This window comes from Cricetulus griseus, unplaced genomic scaffold (assembly GCF_003668045.3).
Source record: "Cricetulus griseus strain 17A/GY unplaced genomic scaffold, alternate assembly CriGri-PICRH-1.0 unplaced_scaffold_1, whole genome shotgun sequence".
In the NCBI taxonomy this organism is placed as follows: Eukaryota; Metazoa; Chordata; class Mammalia; order Rodentia; family Cricetidae; genus Cricetulus; species Cricetulus griseus.
This window is the reverse complement of record NW_023276808.1, coordinates 4,096,231-4,112,592: the sequence shown is the minus strand read 5'-3', so window position 1 is coordinate 4,112,592 and position 16,362 is coordinate 4,096,231. Positions and strand designations below refer to the sequence as shown.

The 16,362-nt window shown below is 39.3% G+C and overlaps 1 protein-coding gene across 1 annotated transcript in view; it reads right to left on the bottom strand.

Moving 5' to 3' along the window:
* Positions 1-16,362, bottom strand: part of LOC113838058 (mothers against decapentaplegic homolog 1-like) — a 450,092-nt gene that overhangs the window by 54,507 nt on the left and 379,223 nt on the right. The window contains exons 11-12 of the mRNA XM_035453574.1: positions 11,889-11,924; positions 9,234-9,249 (exon numbers count right to left, since the gene is read on the bottom strand). Of these exons, the coding sequence (XP_035309465.1) occupies positions 9,234-9,249; positions 11,889-11,924 (52 nt within the window). The remainder of the gene's footprint in view (positions 1-9,233; positions 9,250-11,888; positions 11,925-16,362) is intronic.

Genomic DNA, 16,362 nt, shown 5'->3' with positions numbered 1-16,362 from the left:
AGTAAATGATTGATAGTTTATGTGCATTGGTGCTTTGCTTGCATGTATGTCTACGTGAATGTGTCAGATCTCCTGGAATTGGTGTCACAGACAGTTGTGAGTTTCCATGTGGGTGCTAGGACTTCAACCCAGGTTCTCCTGAAAAGGATCCAGTGCTCTTAACTGCTGAGCCATCTCACCAGCCACTAAAGAGTAGTCTTCATGCAAAGTTGAAGACTTAGAGAATAGTGGAACTAGGAAGAATGTGTTTCTAAGCATTATTGTTAGTCAGCACATCTTCATCATTGAGCAGGTGAAAAAAATAGCCGCATCATTCTAGGTTCTCTACATGAACAGGACTGGTAGAGTGAATTTCTCCATGTATGTAGAAAGTGGAGTTATTAGAATGGAGAAAGTCTCACAAGCTGTGGTCCAGGTAGTCCAACAATGACCGCCTACCAATGGAAATGTAAAGAACCCAGTAGTTGTTCAGACCATGATGCTGAATAAATCAGCTGGTCTTCAGTATAGAATAAAATCCAAAGAGGTAGGCTATAATGCTAGTAATGGTAGCTAGAGGTAGAGAAACAAGGCAAAGAGAGATTCCTTCTTCAACATCCTTCATATATGTCAGCTGATACCAGAAGTTGTGATCCAGATTAAATGTGAATATTTTTCTCTGTTTAATTGGTTTTTGCTGTTTTTGAGACAAGGTAACTCTGTGTATCACTGAAACTCATTTTGTAAAACAGGCTGGCCTCAAACATAGAAAATCCAGCTGCCTCTGCCTAATGAGTGCTGGGATTAAAGATATACACTGCCACCAATTGACTTTCATCAACAATGGAGTATCTTATTTTTTCATATTATCCAGATCAAAGATACATCTTAAATTTCAAAACCTTTACGAAAAATCCTTCACAGATGACACAACTGTTTAGGTTTTAGTTTTTCTAGAGATATTCAGTTTGAGTGCCAAGAATAGCCACCACAACAGCCAAAACAGAAAAAATGAGAAAGAGCTTTTACCTTCAGAAGACAAGGAGAGTGTGTGAGTTATTTCAAAAACAATGCTTTTCCTAAGTAAAGGAAGCATGGGGATTTTACTTAGTGATTCTGGACACATTCACACAGGCCTTTGCCTATTCCTAAGCTTGTTCACTTATCAAATGCACATCTGAACATCACCACAATGTAGAAGAAAGACTTTTAGGGATATTCTTACATCAAAGTCATACAGGAACATATGCAAATCATAAAAAATGATGGAAAGAAATGCCTCTGGCATATTCTAAATAAGCAACAACACCTTAGCAGAAACTGAAATAAATGACACTGGGAAAGTAGATTGTCAGAACCTATGCTACCTATCAATCTTGATGTTTGATCTAAAAAGTAACAGTCCCAATGCCACAATTCTCCCAGTTACAAAAGATAGAGAACACTGTATATTTAGCCCTTACATCCATGGTTATGATAACCTCTATAGACATCAGAACAAAGCTGATTTTGCCTCTGAGCAGGCTGACTAATTGGAAGGTCATAGCTGCTCCCATGCAAGACATGACAAGTTTATTTTATCTGTCCTTAGCTGCTCTTTGTCTCAGGGCTGTGGAGAATTACAACTTTCCTTTTACTAACATTTTACAAATTTAGTTATATGGGTGTTTTGCCAGCATGTGTCTGTGCACAGTACTTACAAAGTCCAGAAGAAGGCAGGAGATACCTGGGACTGGAGATACAGCAAATGGTTAATGGTTCTGGAAATGGAGCCTGAGTCCTCTGTAATAACAACAAGAGCTCTTAATTGCTGAGCCATATCTCCCGTCCCTCATTTATTTAAAATTTATATCTATAACCTGAAAATTAGAATGTATGATACCACTTTCCCCTTTTATCTCATTGCTCCATCCATTCCCAAATTACTGGCAGCTGCTTCCTTGTTATGTGTGGGTGAATACATATACTGAAACACATGAATACAAACAGCTTCATCCATTTTTGTTGGTTGTACATATATGGATAACTGCCTACAATGTTTTATTGCATAAACAATTAGGAAGCTCATCCCTTCTTGGCACTTATTCTCTCAAATGGAGGAGAATTCTGCTTTTTAATCAGCATCAGGTGCCTGACCCTGACAAGGCTGCCTTGGACAGGAAACATAATTAAAAATAGAAAAATTGCCAGGTAGTGTTGGCACACGCCTTTAATCTCAGCACTCTGGATACAGAAGCAGGTGGATCTCTGTGAATTTGAGGCCAGCCTGGTCTACAGAGTGTGTTCTGGGACAGCCAGAACTGTTACACAGAGAAAACCTGTTTCAAAAAATAAACAAGCAAAAAGTAACAGAAAACTTTGGGTGGAAATACTTTGGTAGTGAAAAGCACCGAGGATTCTTTCAGAGCATACAGCTTCTATTCCTAGTACGTATAAATGGTCAATACTGTCTGTAACTCATATATCAGGTTTCCTTACACCATCTCCTGGCCTCCATGGTCATGAAAAGAAAAGCAGACTTAAACCCTATGAATTATTTTCAAGCTAGGTGTTGTAGTACATTCCTTTAATTCCAACAATGTGGGCACAGAGACAGGAAGATCAATCTGCATTTAAAAGCCTTGCTGCACAGTCTACACATGGACAGACAGACAGACAGACAGACAGACAGACAGACACACACACACACACAGACACACACACACACACACACACACACAGGAAAATAACAAACATAATAACTTATGAGAATAGTATCATTGAAGACAAAACAATGCCTACTAACCTCATTCCAAGTGTCTGCCACTGCCTGCCATAAAAAACATTGTAAAAAATAAATATAGCTATTTATGAGGGCACATGCCATTAATCCCAGCCACTGGAAGTAACTGAACATTTTACAGGGGCCACTGAATTACAATTAATCCTGAAAACACCAATTCATGAAGTAGGACAGGCATTTCAGCTATCTATTACCCAATGCATGTGATATATATATGAGATTAAACCTGCTGCATGGTGGTGGCATGCTACTCTAATCCCAGCACTGGTGAGTCAGTGACAGGCATATCTGTGTGTTCAATATAGATTGGTCTAAAAACCTACACAGAGAATCCCTATCTCAAAAAACCAGACACAGAGAGAAACAGAGGGAGAGAGACAGACACACATTCACACACACACACACACACACAGAGAGAGAGAGAGAGAGAGAGAGAGAGAGAGAGAGAGCAGGCTCAAGCAAGTCCTGAAGAGAGAAGCAAGCTACATGAAGTAGTTGTCCATACCCCTATGGTTATACTTCTCTTACAATGCCTTCTACTGCCACCATAGACCTATAGCCCCATCGGGTCTTTTATAAGATTGGTTGACTGACGTTGAGAAGACTAGGGCCAGGTTTACTGAGGTTTCTGAACAAGGGGTGGGTTGCCATAGCTAACCCTTGTTATTGACTTGACTATATGACTATATCTGGAATGAACTGTAATTTTAAGCTATAGGGAAGAGTTGTGATCTGAGCCTTGAAGCATGAAGATAACCTGCCTTTGATCTAGATCCTGAGGCTAGATGACACATGGCTTTAATCCAGACCTTGTGGCTCTAAGGCAGTCCTATAATCTACACACACACCTTATGCTGTATGGACAATGGAAGAAGGAAGATAGTGTGTTAGATCTTTGGCTAGTATCCCTCTCCTTGTCAGCACATCCATTCATTCACAGGCATTGAAGTTTAGTTCTTTGGGATTCCAGATTATAAAAAAAATGTGAGACACCAAGCCTTGTGGGACTGAGCAACTCTAGATCCTTCAGCTTTCCATTCACTTCTAGCCACTGTTGGACTACAGCATATAAGGCATTCCAAAAAATCCCTGTACACTTATATGTAGATAGATAGATAGATAGATTGATAGATAGATAGAGAATCTTTAAGTTCTGTGACTCTAGAGAATCCTGACTAATACAGTGGGTTTTGCAGTCAATTAAGTTTCTATACTTTAAGGTCCTGATTTTGGGTTTATACTCTAATTACACATCAGAAACAACTATAGCAAACACTGTATTACCACAATACATAAATTTTCAGAAAATTTGATTTCATATTGTATAAATCAAAAGAATATGGGAGGCAATGAATCAAATGGGTGAGTGTTATTTCAGTTGAAAAATTTCTAAAATAATATGAGTCACTAGATACATGACTAAATTTGGTTATTTGTTTTGTCTATTTGATATATACATGTTACTTAGTGGAAAACTACTTGTTTGCTAATTTCCTCTTATAGGAATTCATTTTTGAAACTTGTTAAAGCTCAAAAATTAAGTGAATCGATGTTTAAAAAGGAAACATTATAATCAAAGTTCCAATCACCAAGGAAGGAGAAACTAAACTCTCTGTCCATTTCTAAAGCCATCATTTACAATTGTAGATAAAGGACTGAATGATGTGGCTAGAGAGATGCTACAGCATTATGAACACTGGTTGTTCTTCCAGAGGACTTGGATTCAGTTCTCAGTACACACATGGTGGCTCAAAACTGTCTGTAACTGTATTTCTAGGGGACCTGACACCCTCACAGAGACATACTTGCAGCAAAACACCAGTGTACTTAAAATAAAAAAATAAATTTAAAGTACTGCATGAAATTTAAATTCACCTTCTAAATGGAGATGCCTTATTCCATTAGCATCCTGACTTGATGGATTTCCCAGAGTTATGTTTGTATACCACTACTGCCTGGCTACATTAAGCCACTGGGCGAGAAAGTGCTCTTGCAGGGATTTTTTACATGTCCTTCGAAGAAGATATGCTGTCTAACAATGGAGCTCATTAACACATTCTTCCTAGCTCAAGATACTCTAAGTATTGAAATTTACACAAACACTATTGTTTCTATTATTTTTCATTTGCCTAGAGTTTGCTCTGCATTTCAGGAATAAATTAAAAGTAAGATGGAGCCATCTTCCAGCCTTCTGAAGGGGGAAGACCCTATTTTGTTGGAGATGTGGTATTTTTTACTTCCCAAGTGGTGTAAAATCCCTGTGACAACCAGGAAGAATTTATCCTCAGTTCATCTGACGTGAGCAAGAAACCAGCGAATAAACATCTCCATTTGTGTCCTTAAATCTGTCTTTAATTTTTAATATTCTGGGCACTCTTCCACCTGTGGGACAGGGAATCACTCCACCTAACTTCTATGGTGGGGACATGAGTTAGCTAGTCCTATTTAAGTTATGGGGGAAGCTTCATTCTAGCCACTGGCTTCCATATACCAAAAGAGTCAGGAATATTATGGTGGAGGTTCCACTGAAGCCCCCTCCTCCATCTTAATCCAAAACCTGCTGAACCTCGAAAATCAAAATAATGACAAATCATGAACCCTCCCCCAGAGATACCCATGGGCACTCCCACAGGATATTTAAACAGTCCAACAGAGATCAGACTCATGGGTTTTTGGGTCTCCATTTCCCATCTCTTCTCTGGAGGACTGGAAGTCCATCCAGGAGGGCTGTAACTGTTAAATATTAGGTTTTTCTAATTCATGTTGATTTTAACTAAAAAACTTTACTTATGCCAGGTGGCCATGCAACCTTTAATACCAGCACTCAGGAAGCAGTGGTAGGTGGATCTTTGTGAGACCAGCCTGGTCTATAAGAGCTGTTTCCAGGAGAGCCTCCAAAGCATCAGAGAATCCCTGCCTCAAAAACCAAAACAAAAAATAGATTACTTATATTAACACTTTATGATTCCTTAAAAGATATGCTCAGTAAACTAAAAGGGGTAATTAAGACTTCCAGAGATAGATTAAATAATAGGTCATTAACTTTATATTTTTCAAATGCTCTGAAAATGAAACAACATTATTGGCATATATTAGATTAAAAAGAAACTGCTCAATTAAAGCGACCTATATTATTTAGAGATTCTTCGAACTCAGAATAAAAACCCACATAAGTTTTACATCAGTGAAGAGGTTTTGCTTTTGTTTTCATTGGAGGGTAGGGGGAACCCAGTGGCCATCGAAAATGATAAAGATTATTATATTCAAAAAATAAAAGATTTCTTAAGACAGACATTAGTTCAACAAACAGCATTGCCATTCAATCTTAAGTAATTAATGAGACTAACAGATGTTTTTCACTGGATTAAATATAACTTGCCAAAACTAGAAATCTGCAAAGGTATGTTGAAAGTTTTGTTTTGTCTTTCAAAAACATAATATTCTCGAATGAAGGAATGTAAAGACCACTGGTCTCGTGGGGTTGTAGTATTGTGCCTGCTAGTCAAGAATATGTTTTACACTGGGTTGTGTTTTTCTGGGACAGTTTGGGGATTGTAGTGGTATTGACTAAGATATTTTTACATGTCTAAAAGACATTTATTTACTATTCTCAATACAGTCAGGATTCTGATTCACATATATGTTTGACCATTAATACCAAAAATATAGTAGAATGGCTTGGAATTTATGATGGTATGGATTATCTTTAGGCACATGAAAAAACAGGGAAAATAAAAGTTTAACATGTACAAGTTATTGGAAGCAATGTTGTTAAAACAAGCTTCTCAAAAATATAAGTAGTTTTTAAAATGTTACTCACTAGCCTCTCTGTCCAATTCGAGGATAATCCACAATGTGTTAACTATTCCAAAATTGTGTGAAATGAAAGCTGAATACTTCATGTAATTAGGTATGCCCCAGCAAAAATTTCATAGTCTAATAAATTCTGGTGTGAAAATGAACTTAAAATTTAGTCTTTCTCATTAGGATGGGTTCATTATTCACTCACACAAAAGGACATATCATAGTTCCTTGTGAACCTTAATGCATAATACCTGTGTTAGTCTGAATGTAATTGCCCCCCATGAGCTCATAGGGAATGGCACTGTTATGAGTTTGGTTTGTTGCTGTAGGTATGGACTTATTGAAGCAAGTGTGTCACTGGGGGTGCATACTGAGATCTTATATAAGCTAAAGTCATCAATAGTGTCCCAGACCTCTTCTCATTGCCAGTGGTCAAGATGTGCAATGCCCAGCTCCTTCTATACCACCATCTCTGCCTGTATTCTACCATGTTGAAACATGAAAATACTTAATAAAACCTATAAAAATGTAAGCCAACAAATTAAATGTTTTTCATTTAAAAATTAGCCATAACCAGAGGGTAGGAGTGCATGCCTTTAATCAAAGCACCCAGGATACAGAGGCAGGTGGATCTCTGTGAGTTTGAGACTAGCCTCATCTACAAGAGCTAGTTGCAGGACAGCCTCCAAAATCAAAGGGAAAAACATGTTTTAAAAATTAAAAGAAAATATTTGCCATGTACATGGCATCTCTTCACAGCTAAAGAAACAAAACCTTGGTCAATACATGATTCATTACCCTTTAGAGAGGAGATTGGAGAAACCCTGACAAATTTCCATTATACAATATCATACTATACATAGGCTTGTGAACTTGCTAATCATGTGTTATTAATAGAAAACCTATTATTCAATTATAGCCATTCTTCATTTCTTTTTTATGGGACTCCTAACAGTGGTTGCAGGAGTTGTATTTTTTCTTTTCTTTTTTTCTTTGAATTAGAATCAAGGTTGTTTTATATGTCAATACCATTTCCCTCTCTCTCCCTTCCTTTCCTACAACCTCCCCCCTCCAACTAAAACCCTATCTATCATATGTCCTTTCTGCTCCTCCTGGAGGGTGAGGCCTTCCATAGGGTGTCATCAGAGACTATTGTGTCCTTTGTGATAGGGCCTTGGCCCACCCCCATGTGTCTTGGCTCAGGGAGTATCCCTCTATGGAAATGGGTTCCCAAAGTCTACACCAATACTAGGGACAAGTCCTGAATTACTACAGGAGGTCCTGTAGATTTCTGAGGTTTCCTGGATGAAACCCATGTTCAAGGGGGTCTGGAACAGTCCCATGATGGTATCTCAGCTATCAATCTGGGGGCAAAGAGGTCCCCAATGTTCAGGTCAGCTGTTTCTGTGTGTTTTACCAGCCTGGTCTGGACCCTGATGCTCATCACTCTCCTTCTCTGCAACTGGATTCTAGTTCAGTTCAGTGAGTAGTTGTGGGTGTCTGCTTCTACTTCCACCAGCTGCTGGATGAGGTCTATTGGGTGGCACATAAGTCAGTCATCAATCTCAATATCATGGGAGGGCATTAAGGTAGCCTCTTCTATGTTGCTTAGATTATTAGTTGGTGTCATCTTTGTAGATCTTCAGACATTTCCCTAGTGCATGATTTCTCTTTCATGTAACATAAAATAACAGCTATTTACCTCATTAACCCCCGCCCCAACACCCTCAGAGCCTGGAACACAGACCCTTGGCCGCACTGGGCTCCCTTCTTCCCTCCTGGCTTGTCCCGGTCCGTGCCTGTCTCCACCAATGTGGTTGCACCCAATCCATCCATTCATTCAAACATTTATTTATTCATTTATTTGTTTGTTTATTCATTCATGGACTCCCAGGCAAAAGCGCCCAGGCACTTGGGCAAGCTCATGAATTAACTTCCCACCACCACCTTGCTCAAATCCTGGACATTCCTAAACTGCAACACTGACTGCTGCCTCCTGGCTGCAGCCTCCATTCAATTCAGTCTATCACTCAGCTCTGTCAGTCACTGATTCACTCTCTCAATTTCATGCAAAGCCAGTTGGGTCAGCCAACAGTTCTAGAGACTTTTCCCACTCCCCCCAGAGAACCTCGCTTGGGACTACATTTCCCAGCCTGCGCTGCTCTCCTGTGCCACCTCTTTTGGCCGCCAACCTCTTGGATTCTGTCCCAGGATGTTAGACTTGGACACTGTTACAATTCTTTCTTATGTTTTTTTTTCCCCAGGATTGAAGACAGGGGAGGCAAGAGAGGGGAGGATAGTGTTATGAAGAAAGGGTGGCTGTGAATCTCCATCCCTGTGCTGTGTCTCCCACTTGAGCTTTTTATAATTCATTTTGATTTGGTCTGGTTTAGATTGCTGCATCCTCAGAGAGGCTTTTGGTATGTTAGAAACTTTTCAATTATATCCTGGAGGACAAGGGGAAATTGCTATGGAGACTAGGAAGCTATCAGGCTCTGCAATCTGAGCCAGGGGCCAGTGCTATTGAAATGCAAATCGCTGTAGAGGTAGTAAAGATTCTTTTCTTGTGTGGGAGGCGTGGTCAGGAACCACAATACTGTGACTTAAGCACAATCTAAACCTATGGGAGGTGCTCTTGTCACTCAAGGCTCACTAAGCAATCAATCGCCCCTTGCAACATGCCTGTCAGAAGAGGTGCAGGGCTCTTCCTGTCACTAGGCTGCGGGCTTGACTTTGAAGAGGAGACACCAGTTTTGTTTGCTGTGGTGGAGTTGCTGCTGCAGGGAGCTGAGCTGAGAGCTTCATTGATCTGGAAACAACAAAATGGTGAGCTAGGGGAAGCTGTCTACAGATTGGGAGGAACAGATGGTGAGGTGTGGCAGACAGTGTGGTGAGCCCTCCCTGTATCGATGGGGAGAGTGTGTTCAGATTCCCTGTCTTGGGAAATCCCTTTCTGCCATTTCAATTATTAGACATACGGGGAGGTCTCTCACTATCTCTGCTCTATGGGGTTAATTTGATCAGTGTATTGTGAGCAGCAAGCTGGGTATAGGAGCAAGTTTATAGTCAACTTAAACAATGTTGTTGTTTTTTTTTCATTTTTCTTTTTGGAGTTTTGGAGACAGGGTTTCTCTGTGTAGCTTTGGAGGCTATCCTGGTACTCACTCTGTTGACCAGCCTGGCATTGATCTCACAGATCTCTGTCTCCCAAGTGCTGGTATTAAAGGCAAGTGTCACCACCACCTAGGGAACTTTCAATTCTGTTGAGATTTGAATGGAACATGGGCCAGAGTATAGTTCTGTTGGTACATGTGATAACCTGGACAGTGGCTTTTATCCTCTGTGCTTCCCAGGATGGATTTCCTGGGTAATGGGAGACTCTGCAGCCCTGTCATGTGAGGATGTATTTCTTGCATTATCATTGTCCAGTGGTCACATGTGGTAACTGCTTTTGTTTTCAGGGGTGGACAGATTAGAAAACTGAATGTCTGATTTCTAGTAGTTCTGAATATTTCATTCCATTTTCATTTTGTATTATAAATATTTTAAATATGTTAGGAACTTGTAGAAAAATGGTGATGTGTATTGTCTTTCATTAATAGATAATTAAATTCCTTGCAACTTGGTGGTTCAACTAACCACAATGATGTCATTAGTTAAAGTTTAGTTCCAGGGGAAAATAAGGAGTTTCTGGTGTGTAGAGATTTCTCAAGTGTACATGGTGCTGACCAGGTAGATTGGGCAGATTCCATGTTAGGTGCCATAGGCCATGAAATCATATTTAAAATCATTTTTCTTTTACTTTGCTTTTTTGTTGTTTGGGCGAGCATTTCTTTCTTTTTGAATTAAATTAGAAAAAAAGCTTGGTTTACATGTCAATCACAGTTTCCACCCCCCTCCCCCTGCTCCTCCCCTGCTCCTCACCGACCCCCTTTCTGCTCCCAAGGGATTGTTAGTGATCTTCAAAGTCTATCATATCTTGTGGTGAATGTCCTAGGCCCATCTTTGTGTTTCTAAGCTGAGAGTTGCTTTATGTGTAATGGGTTCCAAAAGTCCATCCATATATGAGTGATAACTACTAACCTACTACCAAAGGCTCCAAAGATTGCCCATGCCTCCTAACTGACACTCATTCCAGGGGGCACAGATCAATCCTATGCTGGTTTCCCAGCTACAAGGCTGGGGTACATGAGCTCCGCCTTGTTCAGGTCAGCTGTTTCTGTGTGTTTCTCCAGCTTGGTCTTGACCCATTTGCTTATGAGTCCTCCCTAACTGAAACTAGATTATAGGAGTACAGCTAAGTGTTTACTGTTGTGTACCTGCTTCTGCTTCCATCAGCTACTAGGTGAAGGGTCTAGGATGGCATATAAGGCAGTCATCAATCTCATTATTGGGGAAGGGCATTTAACTACTCAACTATTGCTTAGATTATTACGTGGTGTCATCCTTGTAGATGTTTGGACATTTCCCTAGTCCCAGATTTATCTTGTATCCTAATGGTTCTGTCTATTATGGTATCTTTTTCCTTGTTCTCCTCTATTCTTCCCCTAACTCCATCTCCCTGCTCTCTCATGTCTTTTATCCTCTCTGCTTATTCCCTTCTCTTCTCCTAACTCCCTCTCCCCTCTCCCCATGCTCCCACTTAGCTCAGGAGATCTTGTCTCTTTCCAGTACTCTGGGTGATTATGTATATCTCTCTTAGGATTTTCCTTGTTTCCTAGCTTCTCCGGTGGTTTTGATTGTAGGCTGGTAATCCTTTGTTCCATGTAGAATCCCATATATAAGTGGATACATAAGGTGTTTGTATTTTTGTTACTGGGTTACCTCACTCAGAATGCTTTCTTCTTCCATTTATTTGCCCATGAATTTTAATATTCCATTGTCATTTTTCCCTGACTAGTACTCCAATTTGTAAATGTACCATATTTTCTCTATCCATCATTTAGTTTAGGGACATCTGGGATGCTTTAAGTTTCTGTCTAAAGATAATGATGCTATGAACATAGTTGAACAGATGTCCTTTTCCTATGAATGTTCATATTTGGCTATATGCCTAAGACTGGAATTGCTGGATCTTGTGGTAGACTGAGTCCAATTCTCCTGAGGAACCAGAGTACTTATTATCAAAGTGTCTGTACAATTTGCACTTCCATAAGCAGTGGACAAGTGTTCTCCTTTCCCCAATTCTCTCAAGCATAAACTGTTATTGGTGTTTTTGATTTTAGCTATTCTGACAAGAGCAGTATGCTACCTCAGAGTTGTTTTGATTTGCATTTCCCTGATTGCTAAGTATAATGAACACTTTCTTATATATTTTAGCCATTTTAGATTCCTCTATTGAGAAGTTTCTATTTAACTCCTTATCCCAATTTTTAATTGGGTTCTTTGGTGTTTTGGTGATGAGCTTTTGAGTTCTTTTCCCATTCTGTGTGGCTGCCTTTTACTCTTGTTGCCTGTGTCATTTGCCTTTCAGTTGCAGGAGGTGCCATTTATTAATTGTGGCTCTCAGTGTTAGTGCTACTGTTTTTATGTTCAGGAAGTAGTATTCTGTGCGAATTCTAGAGGGTACCTTCTACTGACTCTTCTAAGAGGTTCAGTGTGGCAGGATTTATTTTGAAGTCTTAGATCCATTTGTTTTGCTTTGGTTTTTTGTTTGTTTGTTTGTTTGCTGGGTTTTTTGTTTGGTATTTTAGACAGGGTTTGTCTGTATTGCTTTGAAGCCTGTCTTGTAGTCTAGGCTGTCTTTGAACTCACAGTTATCCCCCTGCTTCTGCCTCCTGAGTGCTGGGATTAAATGGACACACCACCAACACCCAGCTTTTTGATCCATTTCAACTTAAGTTGTGTGCATGGTGATAGTTATGTATCTGTCTGCAGTCTTTTATATTCCAGCATCCAGTTGCACCAGCACTATTTGTTGAAGATGCTTTCTCAAATCCATTGTATAATTTTATCTTCATTGTCCAACATCAGGTGTTCGTAGGCATGTGGGTCCATATCATGGTGTTCAATTTGATTTCATTGGTATAGCTCTCTTTTTTCTCAATTTATTTTATTGTAATTAGAAACAAGATTGTTTTACATGTCAATCCCAGTTCCCTCTCCATCCCCTCCTCCCCTGCAAGGTCTACCTGTCTTTCAAATTATCTTTCTATGTTGTTTTGTGATTGAGCATCAGTGTGGTTGTATTTACCTGAAACAAAATGAATTACAAAGAGCTGCTGATCTATTGCAAGATGTCAACTCCACTGCTGGTGGGAGCTCTAGAGCATGATGCTTATGTGTTGGAAGAAATGTCAGTAGCTTAAGGGTTAGAAACAACAGTTCAAGGGTCATTTTGAGGTAATTTTGTGAAAGTTGTGAAGTCTGTGTTTATTTAATTTTTATACACATAGAGTTATAGGTATCTGGGAAACTTTGGTCATGATTACCCATTTCCTTTTCTATGTTTTCTATGTTCTTTTGTTTAAAAGTTGACATTTTTTCCTTCCTTATTTCTTGGCTTTTTCTTACCAATGCCTTCAGTCTTTCCAAAATATTTTATATATTTTTGATTGTTATATCTTTGTGACAAGTTTAGGCCTCATATTATGTGAATCTGTGTACTAATTTTCTGTAATGTATAATGCTAACCTAGTTATATCCATTTACTTAAAAATTTTGGACCTTATCCAATTTGTTGTCATAAAATTTCTTGTGTTATCAGTTCCTGAAGGTTTTGTTTTTGGGAAAAGTTGCTGTGGAGAGACAGTTTTAGCTTTTTTTCATGTTTATCTTAGAGGCTTGCCTCTTCCTATTTTCTGGCATACTGGCATATCTGTGTTCTCCAGTTGGTGCTGTCTTCATGTTTTGAGTCTTTGCCTTGTAAATGATGGATATGATTAATACACTGGATTTGGATTTTTAAAACCTTATCATATATTATTTTCTCTGTCTCCTAAATAGTCTCAGGTATCAACATGAAAAAACCTGAGATCATCTGAGAGGATACCAATTGAGTGTGTTTTGTTAGATCAGAATGTCTGATTTCTGCCTGGAAAAGATTGTGTTGACTGATGCTTTATATGGGAAGAAGACTTCCTCTGAGGTTGCAATGTCTGTGAGCAAGTGGGCCTGGGCTTGTTAAGAGAGCTAGCTCAGGTGATAGTGCCAAAGCAAAAGAGAAAATCAAGACACAATCATTCCACATGTTTTCCCTTCAGTGACTGACTTGAGTTCCTCTCCTAAATTCAAACAATGATAGACACTGGGCTAGGCATAACAACCAACTCTGTTCATTACAGGCTAGCTTTTATTTAGATGATTTTATCACACAAAAGAGAAGAATGTTGGTAATATTAGTGTAATTGGGTCCATAAGTTCATGGGGAATGACACTCTTTGGAGCTCTGGCTCTGTTGCTATGGGTATATTTGTGTGTGTGTGTGTGTGTGTGTGTGTGTGTGTGTGTGTGTGTGTGTGTGTGTGATTAAAAAAGTCTTACTATCATATTCACTATGTAGTCTGAGTTGGCTTGAATTGACGGAGATCTGCCTTTCCCTGCTACCATACACAGCTATGTTCATTTCTAAAACTACTTTGACAGCGACCACTGGCAGACATCAAAAATGACTTTAAGATACATTGTCCTTTACCTGGGTCCTGTGGTGAGATTAAGCTGGACCACTTCAGTGTATTTTGGAAAATGATTTCAGGATGAGTCAATGATAATCAGAGTTGGAATTTTATGTTGAGACAGGGTTTCTCTCCTTATGTTATGCTGTCCTTGAACTCAGAACGGAGATAAATTCACAGAAATTTGCTTGTTTCTGCTGCCTAGTTATTGGAATATAGGGTGTGTGCCAAAACATCCTTTTATAATTTTATTAGTTACTTACTTATGTCTGTTTGTATTTATGTGATTCTTTATGTGTGGAAGTGAGGCATATGTGTCATGGTTTCGGTGTAAATATCAGAGAACACTTTTGAGTGTTTGTCTTTTACAGATAGCATGTTTGAGACAGGGTCTCTAGGTTGCCCTGCCACATAAATAGATTTGGCAGGATTTCTGTGCTGTCTAAATCATTTGATCTCATCACACAGTATGGAAGATGCTAATATGAGTCCTAGATGGGTAGCCATAGGCAATGTAGGGTTCTGGGGAGAGTTAGCTGTCAGGATAACTAGTGGAAGGTATTTTTTGGGTACTTTCCATGGTTCTCTTCTTCCTTTGCTGAAATGAGTTGTAAGAAAGACCACAAACTATACCATGGTAACTGTATGATGTTCAGAGCAGGTCTCTTGAGCTACCATTTCATTTATTTATTTATTTATTTAGTTAGTTGTTTGTCTGTTTTTTTTTTTTTTTTTGGTTTTCAAGACAGAGTTAAAGGCATGTACAAAAACCACCACTCTGTGAGGATTCTATTATGTTGGATTCTTATCGACCATGACCCAGACTGAAATTTTTGTGATCTATGTGGTGAGCTGTGCAGTGCCCATTGTCATGTGTGCCTCCCAGTACAGATTTACTGGGTAATGGGAGACACTGCAGCCCTGCAACATGAGGATATAATAATTGCAGTGTCACTGTCCAGTGTTCACATATAGGCACTGCTTTTCTTTCAGTTGGAAGACAGATTATAAAACTTAAGTTCTATTTTTTGGAACTTCCTATTCGTGCATTCCATTTTCAGGTTTGTCTGATAAATAAGCTAATAGATTAGGAACTTGTAGAAACATAGTGAAGTGGATCATCTTTCACCAATACATGTTTAGAATACTTGCAACTTGTTGCTGCAACTAAGAACAGTGATGAACTCAGTGAAGTTTAGTTACAGGGGAGAGAAGCAGCCCCTTATGTACAGAGATAACTCAAGTGTGAATGGTGTTGTGCAAGTAGATAAAGCGGAATCCATGTTTTCTGCCATAATACATGGAAGCATATTTAAAATTATTTTTCTTTTTTGTTTTCTTTAGTTTTTTGATTCTCAGAGCATTTATTTATTTATTTATTGTTAATTTAAATTGGACACATGCTTATTTTACTTTTAATCATAGTTCCTTCTCACTCCCTCCTCCCCTGTTCCTCACCAACTGCCTATTCCACACCCATTCTGCTCCCCACCAAGGGTTAGGCCTTTCATTGAGGATCTTCAAAGTCTGTCATCATTTGGAACAGGTCCCAAGCCCTCCCCTGTGTGTCTACACTGAGAAAGTGTCCTTTATGTAGCACGGATTCCCAAATCCATTCATGTTCTAGGGATAAATACTAATCCATTACCAGAGGCCCCATAGATTGCCCAGGCCTCCTAGCTGACAGCCACATTCAGGGAACCTGGTCAGTCATAGGCTCATTTCCCACCTATCATTTTGAGGTCCATGAGCTCCCCCTTGTCCAGGTCAACTGTTTTTTTTTTTGGTTTCTCCATCCTGGTCTTGATCCATTTGCTCATCACTTCTACCTATCTGCATCTAGATTCCAGCAGTTTGCCTCAATGTTTAGCTGTGGGTGTCTGCTTCTGCTTCCCTCAGGTACTGGATGAAGACTCTTAGATGTCATATAAGGTAGTCATCAAATTCATTATCTGAGAAAGTCATTTTAGGTAGCCTCTCCACTATTGCTTAGATTGTTAGTTGGTGTCAACCTTGTAGATCTCTGGACATTTCCCTAGTGCTAGATTTCTCTTTAAACTATAATGGCTCCCTCTATTATGGTATCTCTTTTCTTTCTCTCCTCTATTCTTCCCCCTGATTCAATCTTTTTGCTCCCTAATGTCCTCCTCTCCCCTCCTTTTCTCACATTCTCTTTTTCATAAC